At 47.9% G+C, this 22,797-nt stretch overlaps 1 protein-coding gene across 4 annotated transcripts in view; it reads left to right on the forward strand.

The window, feature by feature from the left end:
* The window catches only part of SDK2 (sidekick cell adhesion molecule 2), a 334,547-nt gene that overhangs the window by 265,121 nt on the left and 46,629 nt on the right, over positions 1 to 22,797 (forward strand). For 3 of the 4 annotated variants that reach the window (XM_060271952.1, XM_060271953.1, XM_060271954.1), the window contains exons 8-20: positions 326 to 409; positions 2,765 to 2,959; positions 4,678 to 4,800; positions 6,095 to 6,262; positions 7,433 to 7,535; positions 8,775 to 8,951; positions 10,350 to 10,486; positions 11,609 to 11,756; positions 12,639 to 12,779; positions 13,496 to 13,677; positions 15,188 to 15,303; positions 21,568 to 21,763; positions 22,163 to 22,261. In XM_060271952.1, coding sequence (XP_060127935.1) covers positions 326 to 409; positions 2,765 to 2,959; positions 4,678 to 4,800; positions 6,095 to 6,262; positions 7,433 to 7,535; positions 8,775 to 8,951; positions 10,350 to 10,486; positions 11,609 to 11,756; positions 12,639 to 12,779; positions 13,496 to 13,677; positions 15,188 to 15,303; positions 21,568 to 21,763; positions 22,163 to 22,261 — 1,869 coding nt within the window. The remainder of the gene's footprint in view (positions 1 to 325; positions 410 to 2,764; positions 2,960 to 4,677; positions 4,801 to 6,094; positions 6,263 to 7,432; positions 7,536 to 8,774; positions 8,952 to 10,349; positions 10,487 to 11,608; positions 11,757 to 12,638; positions 12,780 to 13,495; positions 13,678 to 15,187; positions 15,304 to 21,567; positions 21,764 to 22,162; positions 22,262 to 22,797) is intronic. The other variant, XM_060271955.1, reaches the window with a different exon arrangement.

The following is a 22,797-nucleotide window of genomic DNA, read 5'->3' on the forward strand; positions in this document are numbered from 1 at the left end:
CCACCACAGAGAAGGCCTGTTCTCATGTTGCCACCCTCCGGACCTCATGTAGAGGAGGCACATGAGGAAGGGATTCAGGTGATGAACGCAGAGTTCAGGACGGGGGGATGTTTAGCACTGTCAGTAAAAACGCTGAGCTATGGGTCCATCTAGCCCAGTATTGTCTACTGTGATAGACAGCAGGGGTAATTCTGCAATGCCTGGCTGGAGATGCCTAGAACTGAACCGGGCACCTTCTGCATGCAACACAGGGGCTTAAACATTGAGCACCTTCCCATACAAGTGAGAATTCCAGCCAGTCCCATGTCCGTGTTCTGTCTTGCAGAGCCACCTCAGTTCACCAAGGAACCAGAGAGGCACATCACAGCTGAGATGGAGAAGGTGGTTCAGATTCCATGCCAGGCCAAAGGTAATTTTCTTCTGGCTCTAACTAGTTCAGCTTTGGAACTTGGTTAGTAACTTGGGTATTCAAACGAGCTGTCTCCCAAGAAAGAACTAAATCTGGAAGATTTCCCACATTGGAGGTGTGGGTTAGAAAGGGATTATAGAGCGCCCACCATTCTTATGCTGCTTTCCCTTTTTCTACATTTTCAAAAACTTGCAAATAAAGATAAGCACATTTTCTATGCATCGCTTCAAGCTGCAAAGATAACATTGAAAAGACAATCTGAACAAAACAAGGGTGACACAATGACATCTGCCTGAGCCTAGCAGACAGCCTAAGACAGGAAACCAGTGCTAGATGGCAACTTCATTCGCAGATGAAATGATGTCAGTGTCTCTGCTCTCCATGAAAGGAGCGGAGAGTATCTCAAGACAGTTCCAAAGGCGGTGGAGAAGCAGCCGCAAACTTAAATTGCAAGAAGATGCACGCCTGAGCTTAAAACCTAGCAGACGTTGTCTAAGAATAGGCTGTCCAAGTTGTTGAGTTCCCAGAGGATATAGTGGAGGCGTCGAATTTACGTATTTATTTTTTTGGATTTATATATACTGACCTTCAGTGGTTATGATTTGCAGGGTGGTTCACAATATAAAAAGAAGAACAGTGGAAGAACAACGGTTAATAAAAAAACAGCAGGGTAAAAGAAGCAATAAAAGAGATATTAAGAGAAAGCTCCCCAAATGTTAAAAAGCCTGGGAAAATGAAAAGGTATTCCCCTAGCACCAAAGTGGCATAAAAATAGATGCTGAATGAGCTGAGTTCAACAGAGACGGACCTTTCCCCAGTTTGCCACTTGCCTAACGTCCAATAGCAGAGTCTTCTGGAGAAGGGCCTCTGAAGATGATCTTATTAATGCATGGGCAAGTTGATTTGGAAACAGATGTTCAGTAGTAGCAGTGCAATCCTATACATGTCTACTCAGAAAATGAAGGGACACAGGTGGTGCTGTGGTTAAACCACTGAGCCTAGGGCTTGCCGATCGGAAGGTCGGCGGTTCGAATCCCTGTGACGGGGTGAGCTCCTGTTGCTTGGTCCCAGCTCCTGCCAACCTAGCAGTTCGAAAGCACGTCAAAATGCAAGTAGATAAATAGGAACTGCTACAGCGGGAAGGTAAACAGCGTTTCCATGTGCTGCTCTGGTTTGCCAGAAGCGGCTTTGTCATGCTGGCCACATGACCTGGAAGCTATACGCCGGCTCCCTCGGCCAAGAATGCGAGATGAGCGCGCAACCCCAGAGTCGGTCACGACTGGACCTAATGGTCAGGGGTCCCTTTACCTTTTAAGTTGATTTGGAAACAGATGTTCAGTAGTAGCAGTGCAATCCTATACATGTCTACTCAGAAAATGAAGTCTCTTTTGGTTCAGTGGGGCTTGCTGCCAAGGGTACAGTACAGCATAGGTGAGGAACATGTGACCATCCAGACACTCCGTTGGACTACAGGTCCCATTGCCCCTGGCAGTTGGCCAACTTGGCTGAAATTGATGGGGATTTTAATCCAGCAATACCTGAAGAGTCACAGGTTCCCCACCCCTGGCCTAAGTGATCTTAAAAACAGGATGCTAAACAGCTCTAAGGGGGTGGCATTGGTGCAACTTTTCCTTTTATACTGGAAACATAGGTCAGGATATTCTGGTTTTACCATTGATTCATTACAAGATTCTCATTTCACTTGGGGTTGTCAAATAAAAGTTGTTGCGTCATTTGGAGGAAATATGAAACCTTCTTATAACATTAACCAGAGACTTAGAGGAGGAAGGGAGCAGAGGGAAATCTTCCATGTGGTTTGATCAACCACAGATGTCCGTTGCCCCTTGGCTTTTCGGATGTTAGTGCCTTACCACTGGGATTTGCAATAAATGCCAAGATATGTGTCTTATGAGAGTTACTCTTGGTCTAAGAAGTTTGTGGGGGGGGGGATAATAGGCTTGGAAGGGAAGCATTATGGGTTGGGAGTTAAGGAACTAAAGCCAATGTAAAAAGAAAAATCTACTACCGTAGGAAGATACTTTGAGGAAGGAGGGCAGTGGATGAAAAAAGTTTTCTTTTCATTTCCTCATCACTGTCTAAAGCAGAGTTTCCCAAACTTGGGTCTCCAGCTGTTTATGGACCACAACTCCCACCATCCCTAGCTAGCAGGACCAGTGGTCAGGGATGATGGGAACTGTAGTCCAAAAACATCTAGAGACCCAAGTTTGGGAAACTGGTCTGATGGCACTATCTGTAGCCCTTTTCTTTGAACTATTTGAATAAATTCAAATCAATTCACAATATTCTCCCCGCACCCTGAAAAAAATACCACCATGGGAATGCTTTGTTTTACAGGTGTGCCTGCACCCAGTATGTTCTGGTACAAGGATGCCGTACTGCTCGGAGTGGAGAAGCTTGCTCGTTTCCAGCTCCTCACCAACGGGAGCCTGCAGATCAGCGGGCTGATGCCAGATGACACGGGCATGTTCCAGTGCTTTGCCCGCAATGCCGCTGGCGAGGTGCAGACCTCCACGTACCTGGCCGTCACCAGTAGGTGTCAGCAAGTGCTTTCCTTGTCGGTTGCTTCAAAGGTGCTCTTTGCGGGGCAGGGCTGAAGAAGCAGGGCTTTTAGTAGCCGGGTGGCTCTGCTGCAGGAAGCACAGGGACAGGTTCATGGGGAGATGCGCAGTATTGCGGAAATACAGGGCGAGCTACCTCAAGGTCCTGTAGGAAGTGGGTGTTGTTTTGATAGAGGAGCTCCAGGCTGCAGAATAGGAAGAGGACCGCGTCTTATCTTTCAGGAGCACAGTAGGCAAAGCTGGCCCACCCATGAAACAGGGCAAAGCAGCCACCTCCAGTGATGCCCCACCCACCCTCTGCCAGCAGCGCAGAAGCGGCATCAGCATCAATTCCGGTTGCCGGCAAGAATTTGCAAAACCTCGAGAGATCTCATGAGATTTTTACAGGCTCTCATGGGACCTTGCTGCGAACCGGTGCCAATGCATCATAGGTGCCAACTCCCAGATTGAAAAATCCAGGATCGGCAGCTGCGCCGGAAGTCGCGCTGCGGCCATTTTGGGACTGGGCAGAGCAGCACTGGAAGTCGCTTCTACGCATGCTCTGCCCATTTCCAAAATGGCCGCAGTGCCAGAAATCGCTTCTGTGCATGTCCAGAGACTCCAGACATGCTCAGAAGGAGCCTCCCCGGGCCGGTAAGAATCCGGGGGATTTACGGGGGTTTTAAAAATCCGGGCTGCCAGCGGGAAACGGCTGGAAAAACGGGGGTTTCCCGGGGAATACAGGAGACTTGGCAGCTATGGCCAGCATTGCTTCTTTGCCAGTGACAGAGGTACCAGTAGAGGTGGGTGGTGTGGCAGCTGACCGAGCGGCACAGCAGAGTAGGGCAGCACTTCCTGTTTCGCCTCAGGTGGTAAAACAGCATGCTCTGGTCCTGACAGTGTGTCTTCCATAGACAGTTGTTCCTGTTTCAGGCATCAACAAGGGATGTCCTAAGAGATGGTTTTCCTCCAGACCCAGTTGAGACTTGTGTGGAGGTGGCTTGTGTGATGGAAAGTCATTGCACATAAAAAAATACCCATCCATAAGCAGAGAATCAGATACGAGTTTAAGGGGTCCTTCCTAATGATTCCTTTTATCATCTATTCAGCAATGCGGGTTCGGACAGTTGGGGAAGGATGATGATAATAATGATGATGTTATTTGTATCCCACCCATCTGACTGGGTTGCCCCAGCCACTCTGGTTTTTTCCCCAAAAATTTTTTTACAGTATTCATTTTATAACAACACAAACAATATACACATAAAACACTACAAAATATAAAAACAAAACAGACATAAACTACAAACAATACATTATTGTTTATTGTCAATTCATCATATTCCTTCACATTTTAGGTGACTTCCTCAAACCCCTCCTATCTGAATTTCATTTGTACTCATCTTCAGCAGTTCCCAAAATTCATATTTTTAATCATACTCAATGTTTTATCCTTTTCAACCATTCCTCTTATTTTAAGCTTGCTAAAAACTGAATTCACTAAACACTATTTCCTAATTCTAAACCGAGAGCCTATATCCACTTCCAAAAATATTCCACAATATCAATGCCCCAGCCACTCTGGGCGGCTTCCAACATATATGAAACATAATAAAGCATTACACATTGAAGTAACATTGTATTTGTGCTAACAGCTTGCCAGTCTATAACCCTTCCCGTCTTTCTCCCCATCCTCCATCTTCACTGCAGGCATTGCTCCCAACATAACCAAAGGGCCCCTGGACAGCACAGTAATTGATGGGATGGCTGTGGTACTCAGTTGCGAGACTTCAGGGGCCCCCAGGCCAGCCATCACGTGGCAGAAAGGTAATGGTGAGTTGAGAAACTTTTCACTTCTTTTACAAACGCGTTCATAGCATCCAGGCATGGAAGTGAAATATCTTCAGAGAGGGGGACATAGCTCAGAGGTGGGACACATGCTTTGCTTCCAGAAGGCCCCAGGTTCTATTTCCAGCATCTCCTGGATTTTTGAGGGGTTGTTTTTTTAAAGAAAATGGCTCAGGTGGCAGGTGATGGGAAAGAAAATTGCCCTGCCAGGCAGTGTGGTCAGGAGTGGGCTAGAAGGACCAATTTCATATGCCTCCTTGTACCTTGGAAGCTGTGGATTTGAGCCACTTATTATGGAACTCATATTAATATGCTTAACCAGGCACACTATGGACAAGCCCAGTGCTTGGAATGAACTAGTTCAGCTTAACGAATTAGTTCAAAAATATCTGAAATGAAGCTGAAAACAGTTCCCCTAACTGCCGGGTGAGCGAATAAATTAAACAATTCATATTCCGCTATGTTTGTGTTTTGATGTTTTCCCAAGTATATTTGACACAGCAGCTTGTGACATTTTGAAGGTTGGGGGGGGGGGGAATCCAAGGATAATTTGGGTGAACTTGAATTGAACTGTGAAGTGAACATGGGCTCTCTGAATTCCTAAAAATCATGGTCCGCGGCCGCATTCACAAACGAGTCATATAAAGAAGGAACCTTTTCTTACGCCTGCATTTCCTTTCTCTTTTTGACTGGGAAAAGCTGAGGCAAAGCCATTAGAAGCAAGTAATCGGGTGGAGTTTGGTGCTATGGCACCCTAAGCTAGACCAGAATTTGGCACACACACACCAACCAGGCCTTGCATGTGCTGGGCTGTGGGAAGGAGGCATGAAGGCTCTGGTGGGGTCCTAGAGCCTTCCCACCTCCTCCCCAAAGGTGGGCAGGTGCTAATTAGGCTTTAGGAGGAAGGTGGGAGGACTCGAAGACCCTGCCAGAGCCCTAACACCTCCTTCCCTGTAGCTGGGCAAGTGCTTCCTGGGTGCCTTGTCCTCTTGGTGCCCAGTGCCCTAAACCATCTCTGCAAGTAATTGTAAGACGTACTCGAGGTATGGTGGCCAAACCACTTTATTTAGAACAAATGCATGCATTCGGTATTAGAATAGCCCACCAGAAATCTGATCTCCTCAGCAGCCTCAGGTTATATCATCTCTGGATTTCCTGAACTGAAACTGCTCCAGAATCCAATGAACTGGATCTCATAACGCATGGATGGGATATTCTTAACATTATGGTTAACCTGCTATTGTGGACCAGACAACAAACTCTGCTCTTTCCCATGCAGGCGAACGAATCCTGGCCAGCGGCTCTGTGCAACTTCCTCGTTTCACTCTGCTGGAGTCAGGTAGCCTCTTGATCAGTCCAACGCGGATCTCAGATGCTGGAAACTACATTTGCCTGGCCACCAACTCCCGGGGAGTCGATGAGGCATCAGCTGAGCTCGTCGTCTGGGGTAAGGTGCCCGCTGCCTAGATTAGCCTCCTGGCACGGGACCAGTCCGTGATCTTCCGTTTTGTGTGCAGTTTAAATCTCGGTCACATGTATTCGGGGTCTGTTGGTGCAATCAGACAAATGTTTCGTTTTGTTAAGAAATGAAAAGGGGTGGGGGAGCTTGATCCCACAATCTGAGGAGGAGGCAGGTGGACATGCATGGAAAACATACAGAGTTTATTTTCCAGGGCAGTCTGCAGTGCAACCAGGCAAGAGACTAGTTCAGTCTAAAATCACTGGCATATGTGGCCTGTGGGCATCAAATTGGTTTTGAGCACATATCCATCCCCCTTTTAAGCAGCTCTAACTTTGTGGAATAAGGTCCACTGTGCTCCAGGTTGAAGTGAATCAGTGCCCTCTGCTGGCCCTATAGTAAATAATACCCTGTAAGCGTCCGAACGAGCACACTCTGGGAATCTGTGAGTGGGTATATTTATCTATGTGTATGTGTGAGTGTGAGCGGGTGTTTATTTTTATCCTGCCTCCTGACCTAAAAATAGACCTTTATATGAAAGACGGTTTTACCTTGACTGGTTCTCATGGTGATTGTCACATGAATTCTGCCATCTATTAGCCTCTCCCCACTTCCTCTTTGCAGGTTCCCTAATTGTACACAGGTAGTCAGGTTGTGTCTGATGAAAAGGCCCTCTCTGTGGTAACTGACTAGCAATGGAGGTTTCGGACTGACCCTGGACATGGGAGGGAATATGCATGGGTATTTGTTCAGCGATCTCTCCAGCGTGGGAGTGGGAGGAGGGGAACTCTTGAATTTGGAGATGCAAAACACCGCTTCTCTGGTAGTGTTACTCACAGTCTGGTCTGTACCACATGATATATGTAGAGCAAGAAGTGGGATGCTCCTGCTGTACAGCAAAGAGGTTGAACTAGATGGCATTTAGCCCCCTTTCAAATCCGTCATGTTTTGAGTCCATTATTAAATGATCTTACACTCTTATGATAATTGCAGTTGGCGCGTGTGATTCTGCAGCTTCCTGCTGGTCTCATTCGCAAGGAAGCTTTTATCTGCTGAAGTTAGCAGGCCCAAGCGTTGACCTCTGACGCGGCACAGCAATGGCTGATTCGGTTTCTGATTATGTCTGAGCGCCTCCTGTCTCTTTCTCTGCATCTACAGCCCGGACTCGCATCACCAGTCCTCCTCAGGATCAAAGTGTCATCAAAGGCACCAAGGCTTCCATGACTTGTGGAGTGACCCATGACCCCAGAGTGGTAGTCAGGTATGTGGCGGTACCTATCCAATCTGGGGTGAAACAAACAGGAGAGCTAACCGTCTTCGGAGTACAACTTGGGGAAGTAGAGTTGGAGAGGGAAAGGCAAGGCAGTCTGGTTAGAGATGGGTCGCATGGACTAAAAATGCCTTTGTTTGAGCATTTCCTGCTAGAGAGGAATAATCTCCTGGCCTCTGCTAAGCATGGATTTGCACAAGTTTCAGCCTTTGTACGTTTTAAGCTCTTGAGAAGTGGCTGGCATCTTTGTAACCTGAGAGCACCCAGGTTTGCATTCAACTAAAAAGCATGTCTGCAGTGCACGCTCGAGTATGACAGTGTTGCAAAGCCAGCAGTCTTCCAGCCACTTCCCTATGTGTCTCAAAAACACTTACAGGGAAAGGTAATGGGAGGAGAAACCTGTGCAAAATCGTGGGCCCACATTGCCACCTGGTGCCTGGCTTAGTGACGGAGCTGAGATTAAAACTGCTGTGATTCCTCCTTGGCGTGAAGGAAGACAGCTGTGTCCAGCAATGATTTTGCAAAGCTTTTTGCAGATAAAATCGCTCAGATTCAGAAAGAGGTAGACGCCACCATGGTAGCAGGGCTGGGGTGGGAGAGTTTCAGCGCTCTGTCTAGTCAAATTGTATAGGATCAATTTCAACCTGATTACCTCTGAGGATCTGGACAGTCTGTCTGGACTAGTGAAACTGACTACCTGTCTCCTTGACCCTTGCCTATTCTGGCTCATAAAAGTGAGCCAGGCTGACTGAGACCCTACCTGCCTGCAGACTGTCTTGCCAGAGTGGTGCATGCTTTGGTTATCTCCTGCTTGGACTATTGCAATGCACTATATGTGGGGTCACCTTTGAAGGTGACTCAGAAACATTTGTCTTCGACTCCAACCATCTTATAATGGCAGAGGTGTTGGTGCTGAAAAGGCCAGGTGTCCGTAAGGCAGGACCTTGCGTGTGCCCTGCATCATTAAAAAGTACAGTAATAGCCATTCTGTGCTGAGGAAAACTGAATTCTGCAACCTGTATCCATGATGCGCATATTTGCTTTAGAAGCAAGAAAGAACTGTTCCAGTTGCAGTCAGCTCTGAAGCAGGAGTGGCTTATAGCGGTGTGTGGCTTCGGGAAGCTGGGACTCGTGGGTTCTAATACCAATCTTGGGAAGCAGAGAGAGGTATTGGTTTTTGGTGAGAGGTAGAATAACCTGGGCCACCCTGGCCATGCCTTTTCTCCCTAGATACATGTGGGAAAAGGATGGTGCAGCACTGAACGTGGAGAACGTAGCACGCATGAGGCTGGACAGCACGGGCACCCTCCATATCGCCCAGACCTGGTCAGGTGACATTGGCACCTACAATTGCCGCGTGGTTTCTGCTGGAGGCAACGATTCTCGCAGTGCTCACCTGCGAGTCCGGTAAGGATCAACCATTGAAGGCAGGCATCGGGAACTGCTTAAGACCGGGGAGGACGGACCGCATAGCATGGTGCATGAATAAGAAGGAGGGTGTGAAGTGTCACTCAACAGGTGACAACAGGTTCTCGCAAGACCACAATGAATTGATTGATCTAAATGTTAACAGGAATCGTCCAGCCACAAACTGAGCGCAGATGAACTGTTCTCCCAACTTCTTGGGATCTCCATAAGTTCTCTCTTACTCTCTCTTGCTTAGGATCCACTCTGTTAAACCCCAGATAAACCCAAACCCCAAGTTCCTCCCATGCCCTGCAAACCATTTGTACATTCAAGTATCCTTCACTTGTATGCCCAACAACAAGGGAGTAGCTTTAGTGTAGCGCACTCCCTCACCGCAGACAATGCATGTGCAAATAACTTGATTGTGCTAGTCTTTCCAGCCACGGGGCTACCTATTCCCATGCACCCTTGAAGTGTGGGATCACACGCCACATTGAAGCAGATCCCACCTGACTTGGTGTGCATGTGTGTGTCAAAGAGGAAGCGAATGTGTGAGTGTGCAAGACCTTCCGGCCTGGAAACGGGGGTATTGTTCTTCCTCCCCCCGACAGCTGCTATTATGGGGAAAAAAAACATGGCACTATGGCTGAAATTCCCATCTTACTTCCCACAATGCCACTTTGAACCACTGGATTATTTTGTGTGTGCGCCTGCTGTCCATCCACACCATATAATGAAGCAAGATGCCTGCAACTGGCTCCTAGGGAGTCCTGAGCTGCTGCCTGTAATATGCAGAAATCAGTCACAGGGCCCAGCATGGTTAATGCACAAAGCGGCTTGGTGTCCCTGGGATGACGTCGTGCACCACCATGCCATCCTCTTGGCTGCTTGCCAGAATGAGGTGTTGCCGCAAGGCAGCAAGGATGGAAGAGCACAGCGTTGGGGGTGACCAGGCATATGCATGCTTACAGTGACCATCAACACAGTGCCAACTAAGGGCTCATCCATAGTATGGGTCCAAGAGCTTTTCTACGTGCCCCGTGCTTTCTAGACACGGATCCAAGTGGATTTTTGCTTGTCCCGCCGTTTTCCCCAGGAAAACCCGCTGTTTACCCGTGGAAAAGCCAACTGACGTTTATTCCAATTCAGCTGTAAACAGCAGGCTTTCCCAGGGGAAAGCAACAGGGTGAGCCATCGCTGTTTCTCTTCCCCATCCCAGCAAGCAGCAGCTGCCACCACAACCAGGAGGGCGGCAGGGTCAGCCCACGCCATGCCTTGTGACTGCCTGAGACTCTCTCCAAATAAGCTTCTCTTTCTGAAGGGGTGGCGCTCTGTCTTTGGGGCTCTCCGGTTGTGACAGCGTCTAAAATAGGCTTCTTCTGCCGTTATCCTCATCAGACAGCTCCCGCACGCACCAGAAAACCCCGTTGCCATGCTGAGCACTACGGAGAAGCGAGCGATCAACCTGACATGGACCAAACCCTTTGATGGGAACAGCCCGCTGCTTCGTTACATTCTCGAGGTCTCCGAGAACAGTAAGGCACTGCATATTCCTAACTATATCTAGATCTTGGGTGCAGCCAGAGAAGCCAATCCCATGGCCTTGGGGCTGAGGCTGATGTACATTCACAAAAAGGGACGCGGGTGGCGCTGTGGTCTAAACCACTGACCCTCTTGGGCTTGCTGATTGGAAGGTTGGCGGTTCAAATCCCCACGACGGGGTGAGCTCCTGTTGTTCTGCCCCAGCGCCTGCCAACCTAGCAGTTCAAAGGCACACCAATGCAAGTAGATAAACAGGTACCGCTGCGGCGGGAAGGTAAACAGTGTTTCCATGCGCTCTGGTTTCCATCACTGTATTCCGTTGCACCAGAAGCAGTTTAGTCTTGCTGGCCACGTGACCCAGACAGCTCTCTGTGGACAAATGCCAGCTTACTCGGCCTGAAAACGAGATGAGCGCCGCACCCCATAGTTGCCTTTCACTGGACTTAATCATCCAGGGGTCCTCTACCTGTACCTTTTTTACATTCACAAGGTGGTCTGAGGGAGGCTGGGTGGAGCGGGAGGCAAATGCAGTAGTAGATGCAGAGCATCAGAGTTCTGGGGTGGCTCTTATGAAGACTTAATTCCAAGGACTTTCCCACAATGCAATTCATCACACCTCAGCTATTTGTCGCTTTACGTTCTCAAGGCTTATATACCCCATTTGCTTCAGATTGCTGCTGAATTGCAAGTGAGCCTGTGTTTGCTCAGCAGTAGGGGGTTATCCAGTGCCAAAGTGGCTGCCTTTCCTTCATCCTGCCCCATTGCAGCCAAACTCTGACAGTGCCATTTCATTCCTCAACACACCAAAACTGCCTAGTTTTGTAAACCATTTTGAGGTTGTTGGGTGGTGGGTTGTTGCAGCAGTGGTCCTTTGGGTGCAACTGGAAGCAGAATAGGCTCCTGGCTTCCAATTTAGTGGGACATCAGGTTTGGGGTCTTCCTCCTCCAATTCTGTGTTGTTCTGGGCAAAATCCAGGCCATGAGACTCCTTCCTGAACAGAGGAACTTACATAGAGACCAGGAAGTGAATAGTAAGAGTAGGTGGACTCCAGCCCTCATCACTTTCTCCTGTATTGCTCCTTTACCTCCCCGCTGCTTTCCTCTGTGCCTGGCAGATGCTCCCTGGACAGTGCTCATGGCCAGCGTGGACCCTGAAGTGACCTCAGTGCTGGTGAGAGGGTTGGTCCCTGCCCGCTCATACCAATTCCGACTATGCGCTGTCAATGATGTGGGCAAAGGCCAGTTCAGCAAGGACACCGAGAGGTGAGGTGGGCACATCTTGGGGGGGGGCAGGGTTTGGTTTGATTGCAGGGGTTGGGTGATGGTGGGGTTGGGAATGGGAATGGAGCTGAAGATGATCTGGTGTGTCTGTGCTGAGCCTTAGTTTTTGGAGAGAGCCAAACATAATTTGGGTAGGTGGGCATTAGGGGACAGTGCCCTGTTTCCCACCACCACGAACCTGGGTCTATCATCTTCTGCATTCTCCCTGGAAACCTCAGGGTCAAGAGGTCACCACCATTCCTCCTCATCTAGCCAGTCCCTGACAGGTGGGGGGGGGAGAGATTATTGGGTTGTCATTGTATTATTATTATTATTATTATTATTATTATTATTATTATTATGCATTTTGAGTTTTTTTATATTGTGATTTTATGTTGTCAACCACCCAGAGATCTCCAGGTATAGGGTGGTATAATAATAATAATAATAATAATAATAATAATAATAATAATAATAATAATACGTGCTAGCTCAGGTGTATGTAGTGAATGGGTAAATGTGGCCGCAAAAGGCACCATCTGAGTAAAGTGTGGCCTCAGAGCTTGGTGGTTTGCGCACAAAGGAGTGGTCTGGCAAGATGGTGGAACTTGGCTTGTAATCATCTATTCATCCAGTACAGAAAGAACTTAGCATGACCAAGTATCTGCTTTCTTCAGTGTTTAAAAGAGGGTTTGATGCGAACCAATGTGCACATAGTGAGAAGTGGCTATTTGAGAAGCGGCACCAGACATTTTCTTGGCACATGCCATGGCATGGCTAGGTTGGGCATTGCTTGGCAAGGACAAGCTGACATTGCTTTGAGAGCCTAGCCTACCTTGCAACCATCCCTGAAACATGCCTCCGATGTTACCTTCGCTTTGCCAGGGTTTCCCTCCCGGAGGAACCACCCACTGCTCCCCCTCAGAACGTCATTGCCAGTGGCCGAACCAACCAGTCCATCATGATCCAGTGGCAGCCACCGCCTGAAAACCACCAAAATGGCATTCTCAAGGGCTACATCATCAGGTGGGTGAGCACAGCACCCAAGTTTCCACTCTACCATCTCTAGGGGGATAAACCTCCATCTCAGATAATGGAATTGCTGGTGATCCTATTGGAATGTGTCAGACTTCAGAGAATCGGCTTCCCTGGCAGTAGATAAGCACAACAAAGGAAAATGAGTCTTCTTACCAGTTAGAAACTTTAATAATCACAGCCAGAGAACAAAGAACCCATCTCCTAGAAATGGCGGGGCTCCCAGTTAAGAATCCCACCCCCTTACATCCCTATTAATCCACATCACTTCTACATCTTGTAATCTGAGCTTGTCCCCTCTGTGCTTTGTGTGCTTTCTGTTCTTCCACTTTCTCAGCTCTTCTTGACCTTGGGCTGAATGGATGAGTGCTTTCCAGGGACAGTGACTCTGTTAACCCTCTCTCTCCCAGTGTTTCTTCTCCTAGCTGTTCCCCATCCAGTATTTCCCAGCTTCTGCCTTCTAAACTATGTCCCTCTGCAAACCACTATTCCAAATCTATACTGTCCTCCTGCTCCTGGGAAGATGCAGGGGGAGGGGGAGGCTCCCACCATTCCTGCTCAGTGCAGCCCTCCTCAGCACGGTCCTTGGCAGAATGCTTCACTGCCAGGTCTGAAACTGGAAAAGCAGGGAGTTTTTGCCATATGGTTTGAAAAATCCCTGCTGATGGCGTTGTCGGTTCTGACCTGACCTCTTGTCCCTTTCCCAGATTTTGCCTGGCTGGCCTACCTGTCGGCTATCAGTTCAGAAACATCACCAACGCTGATGTCAACAACCTGCTGCTTGAGGACCTGATCATTTGGACCAACTACGAGATTGAGGTGGCTGCATACAACAGCGCTGGGCTGGGTGTCTACAGTGCCAAAGTCACAGAGTGGACCCTCCAGGGTGGTAAGTTGCAGTACTAGGACATTGGAGGCGGGGCAGGGGAGATGAGAACACAGATTAATGTGGCTCCATAGACCCAAGAAGATTAGAGAGGGAGGTATACTGGGCCTAAATATATATGTACTCCCATTGTAGGGGCTGGATCTTGGTATGTTTTTAAGGGTTCAGGACATTGCTGGTAGCAGGCTCATGCAAGAGTTCAGGTTATATTTATTTATTGACTCTGGGTGGGATTCACCTTACAAGCTTGTGCAATAGGGTTTCCCCCTCTCTTCTCCTCCCATACCTCCCCAAATTGGCTCTGGGGGTGGCCAAGAGAACCCACAGAAGAGCATGGAGAGGGAAGGGTGGTATTTCCATCTGGCAAGCTGATACCCTTGCACAGACAGAAAGCTTGTCACAGAATGACATTGAATTCCACCATATATTTTATCCTGTTTTCCCCCGACTCTTGTTGTCTCCCAAAAAGGATCACATCAGAGAGAGAGGGAGGGAGGGAAAGGAAGGCTGAGTCCTTGCCATCAAATTGGAAAGGCAAGATGTAGAAAGGAAGGGGAGTAGACAAGGAAGGGTTGGGGGTGGGTGGGAATCAGTTCTCTTAAAGCCAGGGCAAATTGCTGAGATGCAACCAATTTATTATTATTATTATTATTATTATTATTATTATTATTATTATTATTATTATTCGTTTATACCCCACCTGTTTCCCTGATGGGACCCAAGGCAGCTTACAGAGTTTTTACAAAATCACTAAAAACACAAAAACAATCTTTTTTATTATTATTAAACACGGATGGGCTTAAAACCTATATAAAATCTACTGAAACCATACTGTAAAGGTGACTCCCTACAGGGAGCCAGCCCCCATCATCCTAATGTCCACCTCGCCAAGCACAGGGAGCAGCAGCGGGTCTGAAGCAGCCAGGGGGGGGGGAGGGAGAGACTCGGAGGGAAGGAGAAGCCACTGTGCAGAATGATGGGAAAGCTCAGGGAAGGAGAGATGTAGGCAGGGGCTCCAGGATGCTGGAGAGCCTTTGCACCACTTTGGCCAGGAGGAGGCTGAGAGGGCATCGCTCCTTCCAGCACAAGAGTTAAGGAGAGCACTGCGACGCAGGTCAAGGGGGAGGCGTTTTGGGGTGCCCCGACTACTTTGCCGGCATAGGAACAGACATACGCCATTGCCGGATTCTGATTCGTACTGAGAGGTCATGTTTTAAGCTATATCTGCACTGTAAATACCTTGCACAATAAAAGTCTTTAAAGACAAACTGGATTCAAGTGGAGTTACTCTAGAGTAGCCACGATGACCCTCTGACACATACAAATAATTACAATAAAACCGGCAGGGCATCGTTCCTTTGGCCAATGGATTTGGGCAGAGCATCCCTTCCCCTTGCTTCTCCATTAGATTAGCATCACAGGTAGAACGAGGGCAGGTGGTGTCAGCACCAGCGCTTTCCATGCTTCTACCTGTTCATACTGAGGCGCCTCCTTTAAACTTGCCCTCCCGCAGTGCCCACCGTATCCCCGGGCAACGTGCAGGCCGAGGCCACCAATTCCACCACCATCCGCTTCACCTGGAACCCACCCAGTCCCCAGTTCGTCAACGGCATCAACCAAGGCTACAAGGTAAGAAGGGTTGGGGAGGAGAAGGAGAATCCGCTTGTCCTCTGAGCCTAGGGCTGTAGCAAGCTACCCAAATGCTCCTTGGATGCTTAGGAAGCAGAGACGTGGCTGTTTTATCCGTAGGTTTAAGCAGCGTACGGAGGTAAGTGGCGATGTGGACAAGCTGCGTGCCCTTTCCAACATCAGTAAGCGGGTAGTTATTTGGTCTCAGCGAGGCTAAATAGGTCCAAATTGGTGTGAGGTGTTACAGGCATCGCCATCGCGGGCCCCATGTGGCTCTGTTCCCTCCACAAGTGGCATTTAAACAAGAAAGGAATCTGTACTCCTCACTCCCTCTTTGCCTTGAAGCTCTGTAGTTCCACGGCCTCCCATCAGGAAGGGCTGAGTGCTCCCGCTGTTTCCTTCCTGCACTTCGCTCTGCCTCTTTTCATTAGCTAGTTGGGGGCCGTTAATCAGTGCACGGGGTTGTTCCTGGGCCAGCCAATTACCGTGGCCATGTCCGTAAATCTCCCATGCAGAGGCCTTCCGAGGCTTTCCTACCTTGCTTGTCACGGCACAGATTAACAGGGGGTACGGGACTTGGCTAACACGAAGTATGAAATCACTTAGCCCCTCCCTCTCCCGAAACAACCATATCTGTATCAACAGAAGAGTGTGCAGGTCCTGTGCCCTGCAAGCAACCTGGAAGAAGTGAGCAGGCCTGCAAAAAACGTATAGTTGCTCCCACTCTGTTTTCTGTCATCACTTAGCTGGCTGTAAAACACCAATTAAATGATGTAATTCCATAGTTAGCAGCTATAATAAACTGGTATCCTTTATATGAACCAATTATCTGTGGGGCCGCTGTTTCGGCATTATGCATTGCGGGAAGCTACTGCACCCAAGTGCCCCGAACTGAAATGGCAACTTGATTTACAAAGCAAGAGAGTTCATGCCGCTGCTTTCCTTGATAAAGCATCGCTGTATTTGATTTGATCAGTGCAGTCAATGGTATTTAAGCCTCCAGTTCCATATTTCCATGCACTTTGGATGATCCTCTTAGCTCACTGTTATTTCATAATCAGTCCATTTAAAACAAGATTCCACTTAATTCTTTTTTTATTAAAATGGTTATTATCATTGCTTCAAGCTTGTCTATTAAAATATATTTACTAAGATATTATACTTATAGGGGAGCCTTGCCTTGTTCGCTCAGTTCCGAATTGTAATTAATTCAAATTTGCATTAATTAAATTGAATTAAAACTTGTTTCTTAATCTACTCCGAAGAAGTTCAGGAATTTAATTGCTGCCAAACGAGATAACCAACATTAATAAGGATACTTAACATACTTATTAAATGCCACTTAGTATTTTTGATTAGTATTTTTGGAGGCCTAATTAGTATCTAATTAACTTGCTATAGGCTATCTCGCACTGTGCCAATTAAACACCCAAACATCCTTGAATGTAACACCACGACAAAGTAGCTGATTATGCATTGTTATCAGTGTCAGTTAATCAGCCAGCTTGTGTTGAATATTGTTTTCGATGCATAAGTACATACTCTTATTAAAACTCAGCTATTCCTTTCTCCTCCTCCCCGCCCCCCAATAATTGATACTTAATCAACACCAAATAAAAGAGAGGATATGAATGGAGCAATTTAACCACTAGCTGTTACACCTAAACACTCTCAGATTTATTTATTGTTTTTCACAAATTGGTCTTACCTTTAACCCTTTGTAGAGTAGCCCTCTTATCAGGCCCTGTGCTTGATAGTCTTTATGTCATCCATCTGAGACAAAGGCCGCTGTTTTCATTTTAAAAATTAGCAACCACTTCTGGGCTGTGTAGTAAGATTACCAGATTTTCCCCCAATGAATCTGGGGACACTTTAACTTCCTACTAAATGGATGGACTTATTTGTAAATCCGGGGACTGTCCCCCGGGAAACTGTCCCCGGGACTGTCCCCAGGTAACCTTACTGTGCAGGGGTCCCTTTAACATCAAAGGAGAACACTCTAGTTTCTTAATGGGGTAGGAGCTATAGGGCCCAAGCTGCTCTTGTTGGCCAGGGCGAAAGGTGGGGATGTGAATCTCAGCCCTGCCTCCAGAATGCCCCATTTCTTGACATTCCACATGCTGCTACATCCTTCAGGCTGCAGTTCGACTTGCCCACCGTTTCAACAGGTGGAACAGGCAGGGCTTGCTGAAGCATAGCTGTCAAATTTTCCCTTTTCTCGCAAGGAAGCCTATTCAGCATAAGGGAATTTCCCTTTAAAAAAGGGAGAACTTGACAGCTACGGGCTGAAGACATTTTGGCAGCTGAGGTGAACCACAAAATGGTGCCACTCCTTTAAGGGAAGAAGGAGGAGTGAGTAAAGATCTCCATCAGGAGCAGGGAGAATAAAGATCTACATTGGGATCTTGATCGTGCCACCCAAGGCAGGCACCGCACCTTGTCTCCTAGTTGGGCCGGCCCTGGGAGCAGCGAGTTTTGCACCAGCAGACTGACTCCTCACAGGCAGACAGGTGCAGAGACGCTTCCACCCAGCGCAACCCTCCCTCCCACAGCAAAGTGTAAAAGGGGTTTAGATTGCAGCCTCCGCTTCACAAAGTGTGACTGCATTTTCCTGAGAAAGGGAGGGTAAAAGCACAAGCCTCAGTATCGGTTTATTCCAGGCATCCCCAAACTTCGGCCCTCCAGATGTTTTGGACTACAATTCCCATCTTCCCCGACCACTGGTCTTGTTAGCTAGGGATCATGGGAGTTGTAGGCCAAAACATCTGGAGGGCCGCAGTTTGGGGATGCCTGGTTTATTCTTTGAGTATTTGTTTTGTTGTCCTGAACAATTTGGAGGAAGAAGGATGGGATAGAATGCAATGAATAAAAAGTGCAGCGCATGGTTTTTCTCCACAGGCATGAGTGACAGCCTTTCACTTTTGTGTGAGAGAGAAAACAGGTTCTGCTTCCAAACACCAAAAGCGAAAAATGACTGGTGGCTGAACCGGACAGCATTTAGGCTGCTTTTTAAAAATCCTGGCTCTTTCCTCTTTGCCTTTAATTGGTTACCCACGTAGGCCAGCCTTTCAAATCCAGTCCCTTCCAGGTCTCCGAGGAAAGAAATCGCTCTCGGTGCATGGCCGAACCCTTCAGCACACACCTGTGCTTCAGAGAAACAATCAGCCACCTTTAATCCCAGCAAGTTTCCCCTTTTATGTCTTTGAAGCAGCGCAGCCAAAGGGAAAAAAAAGATCAGAGGAGCTGAAAGCCATAGAAGAAGATGGTTAAAACCCCCATGTGACTCCCGCGCTGCCCTTTGAGTAATAGCGCAGTAGGGATTAAGGTCAGGATTGTTAAACATGCTTAGACAAGTCTAGAGCCAGCCAAAGCCACATGGGCACTACATGTATGTTCATCCGTCACCTGTCAGCCAGTCTAGGGTGCTAATGTCTGCCAGGGATGAAGGGAGATGTCTTGGCCTCAAGAACCAAGTGCTTTCAGTCTACAAATACTCCATTTACAATACAGTTGAATGGAGCTAATCAGACTTTGGTCAACTATAAGGCCATACATTTGCACCTGTCTCACTGTTTCAGCTTCAGTCAGGATCATAACAAGATGCTGCTTAGAAGAACCTTCTTTTTTGGCAGTGCCTACTCTGCCCAGTGAACAACAGAGGAGTGAAGGGAGGCAGACAGGTCTGGTACGCCCTGCCTGCTGCAGCTGGGCACCCTCTCTGGTGGGCGCCATTGCAGGCTGGCATTACCCAGACGTGGGGAGTCCCAGGGATTGTTTTCCAGGCAGGAAAGGAAGCCTCTGGGTGGAGCTTGTTGCCTGGGTAATTGGGCCCGCCCACTCGCCTCATCAGCAAATCACAAGTGGGCATGGGCTCCTCACGCCTCCAGTATAGGCACTGTGGCTTGCTCTGCAAACACTTTTTGTGGGATCGTTGCCTTTCGCTTTGGAGCATGCGGCTCACCATGTAACCAAGTCCAGAATACTTGCTGTAGGGGGAAAGTAGAGAGGCAGAGCAAGGCCATCCATGCCCCAGAGGTGCGAATAGGTCCCTTAAGTCAGTGTTTCCCAACCTTGTGCCTCCAGCTGTTTTCGGACTACAATTCCCATCATTCCTGACCACTGGTCTTGCTAGCTAGGGATGATGGGAATTGTAGTCTCAAAACATCTGGAGGCACAAGGTTGGGAAACACTGCCTTAAGTTATATTATGAAGGGTGTGTCCTCAAAATCCTTACTCTGCACTGCATCCCACACACACACAAAAATGAAAAGCATTGCATAGCAGGTGACTGGAATGACTTTACTGTAGTTGTTTAAAATATCTATTCAGGACTAGAGACTAACATGATTTTAGCGCTCGTCTTGCTGTTGGGCTATGCCGTAGTGCTGGCACTAGACAACAAAATTATTGTCGGCAAATGAAAAGCAACAGCTATTATGTACACAATTTATTAAACGCATCAGCAATGACACTGATTGTTGAGATGAATGCACAAACACTTGTGTTTACACCTTCGGGCTGCAGCACTAAGAATAGCAACTTGGATTACTGAACGCAAAACGTCTAAGAATCAATTGCTTCTTTCTTCCTTACTTGCACCCCCAACCTACAATTTTATTTTATTTTTTATCCCTGAACCTGGTTAAAAAGAATGAGCGGGTCAGTTTCGCTTGGCAATTTCTTCCAAGCATTTGCTGTAATGACTAGGTTGCTGGGGACATTTCAAAAACAAAGGACATAGTAGCTCTTTGTCTTTCTTCCTTCAAGGGGAAAAAAAACCACCTTGCAGAAATAATATTTCTGTTTACAGAACTTGCAATTTCATCCACAAACCTTGTAGTTTTGCCTACCAGATACTACCCAGGGGAGAGCAATTCTGTACCCCAGTTGTGCAGGGGACAAGAATACTGTATGCCACTCGGGGGGAAATCCCAATACGGTGGCAAAAAAGCAAATACATCCCCACCTAGAAGGGGGGGGGTGTCAGTGATGATACCCACCCACGGAAGGAGCATGTGAACACAGAGCACCCACATGTCTCTGCATCACAACATGCACAAAACAAAGCCACAGCATCCTGACACCAGTGGCACAGGAAACAGCAATTCCACTACTCCGGTCCCTGGGCAATCCACCACACCATTCCTTTCTGCCCAGTTTGCTAAATGCGAAGAAGCAGAGTCTCTGCAACACAGCCCTCCTATGGCTTCCCGTGCAGAATGTTTGCAGGCAGCACATGAGAGTCCTCTGCAGTTATGGGTGCTTCCAGACTGTCACTGTTTTGGGATGGGATTCAGTCCCATCACGGCAAATTCTGGCTGCACGGTTTAAGGATGTGCGGTGGTGGTGAATTGGCTCTCCTCTTGGGGAGGAAGGAAAGGTTATTTCCCCAGTATAATTGAGACGGCTTCCACATAAAAGCAGCGGGAGAGGGAGGGAATATGAGAGACGGCTGCAGCAGTTGCAACTTGTAGCATGGTTAGGGTTGCCACATTTTGAAGAGCAAAATTTTGCCGACTTCTACTTTTAACTGTGGATCGCTATGACAACACTCATTTTACATACCCGTGGAAAAGAGGATATGTCCCGGTAAAAGAGGACATATGGCAACCCTAGATTGGCCCCTTTTCTTGCTTTCGTGTTTGAGGTGCTCTGTCCCGAACCAGAATGGTTGGGGGAGTCCTGTATGTTTATGTCTGGAGTCCTGAGGCAGGAGTACCCCTTAGGGTTCTAGAAAGAGAAGTGTTAGCAGTGTGCCCAAGTTCTGCCCTGTTTGTGCAAAGTGCCCTTTCTCCCCCTCCCCTTCACCAGAGCTCCCCTTCTTTTTGAGCACCTATCCGTCCTAATTTGTTTGCACAAAATTTGCACGGAAATTATTCACTTTTTATCAAGCACCCCCTTTGATTGGTTTGTGTAGATTTTGCACAGCATCTCCCAATGTTGCTACCGGTATTACCCCACACTTCCCAGTGCATTTTCTCGATACTTCTCTTAACTCAAACATTCCTCTCCCCTCCCCACTTTCTCCACCCCTCTCACCCATTTTTTGGAATGGGTTTGTTGTTCAAGAGAGTGCCAAATCTACTTTTTATTGTGCAACATAAATTTGCCGTTGCCCAAGTGAACCACACCAGCAAAATAGTGCTAATCTGGAGCTGGCCCCTGTGCACAATATGGGGCCAGAAAGATAAAGCCCCATGCCGTGTGGTCTGCCTTCACTTCCTCCTTCCTGATCAACCAAGATGTCGTTCATTTATTCCTCAGCTGATTGCCTGGGAACCAGCACAGGAAGAAGATATGACTGTAGTGACAGTGCGCCCTAACTTCCAAGACAATATCCATGTGGGGTATATCCCAGGCCTCAAGAAGTTTGCAGAATATTTCACCTCGGTGCTGTGTTTCACCACACCAGGCGATGGACCCCGCAGCCCCCCTCAGCTGCTGCGCACCCATGAGGACGGTACGGCCTTTCCCTTTGGAGCTGGGCACAGGCGCAGCTCTTGGGTTCCTGTATGCCCCATGCCTATGGGTCCACACACCCCTAACCTTCTGGTCAACATGAGTTTAAAACGCCAACTTCCAGTGTGGAAGTCTTGAGTCTGACACTGCCCTCAGTTGTAGAGCCCGACACTTCGTTGCTAAGACTGCAGTGAGGCCCTTGAATGTCCCAGGCTCCACCTTGACTGCGTCCACTGCAGTCATCCTTTCACCCAAACCCCAGAGGGCCTTTGATTATGATGCTCCCTAGGAAGAGTCACGTGACCAGCAGTTTCCCATTTTTGATTTCCTTGAGGAATTGCTATGTGAAGCGTTTCTCCTGTTGTAACTTTCTGGGTGGTGGGGTTGTTTGTTTGGCTAGTTCCGGGTCCAGTGGGACACCTCAGCTTCAACGAGATCCTCGACACATCCCTGAAGGTCAGCTGGCAAGAGCCCCTGGAAAAGAATGGCATTCTGACAGGTAAGAAATCTCTCCAGCTTGCCGGGTGGGGTGGGGGATTAACTGGGCCAGGAAACGGGGAGCCCATTTCTTCCTTGGTGCCAATGGAAAGAACTCAAAATTCCTCTTGTCCCACTGCTTTGCCCCGAAGGCAATTCGAGGTTTCTCCGGAAGGACGTTTGCTCCAGTTTAGAGCTATAGAGTGGGTTTTCCCTGGGAAGGAGTGGGGCAAGGCGAAAACAACTCTATAGCTCTAAACTGGAGCAAACGTCAATCCCGAGAAAACCCGAATTGCCTAGAAATTGTGGATCAAGTGGAAAACTGCTCAGACCCTACTAAGACCACCTATGAAAACTTCTGTAGAGGAGATATGTATCTTGATAGTCCGTGCTATCATATCCACTAGCCCTGTAGAAGCAGTATTGATTTCAGCATGAGGAATAGTTTGGGAATTGGAACCAAGCATCACATCTGTTTGCTTCTGGCCTCATGGAGATTCCCTGGTGATAAATTTCAAATAGATTTTGAAGGATCCAGCTTTATGTTAAGCATAAGGC

Source organism: Zootoca vivipara, chromosome 2 (genome assembly GCF_963506605.1).
Source record: "Zootoca vivipara chromosome 2, rZooViv1.1, whole genome shotgun sequence".
Classification (NCBI taxonomy): domain Eukaryota; kingdom Metazoa; phylum Chordata; class Lepidosauria; order Squamata; family Lacertidae; genus Zootoca; species Zootoca vivipara.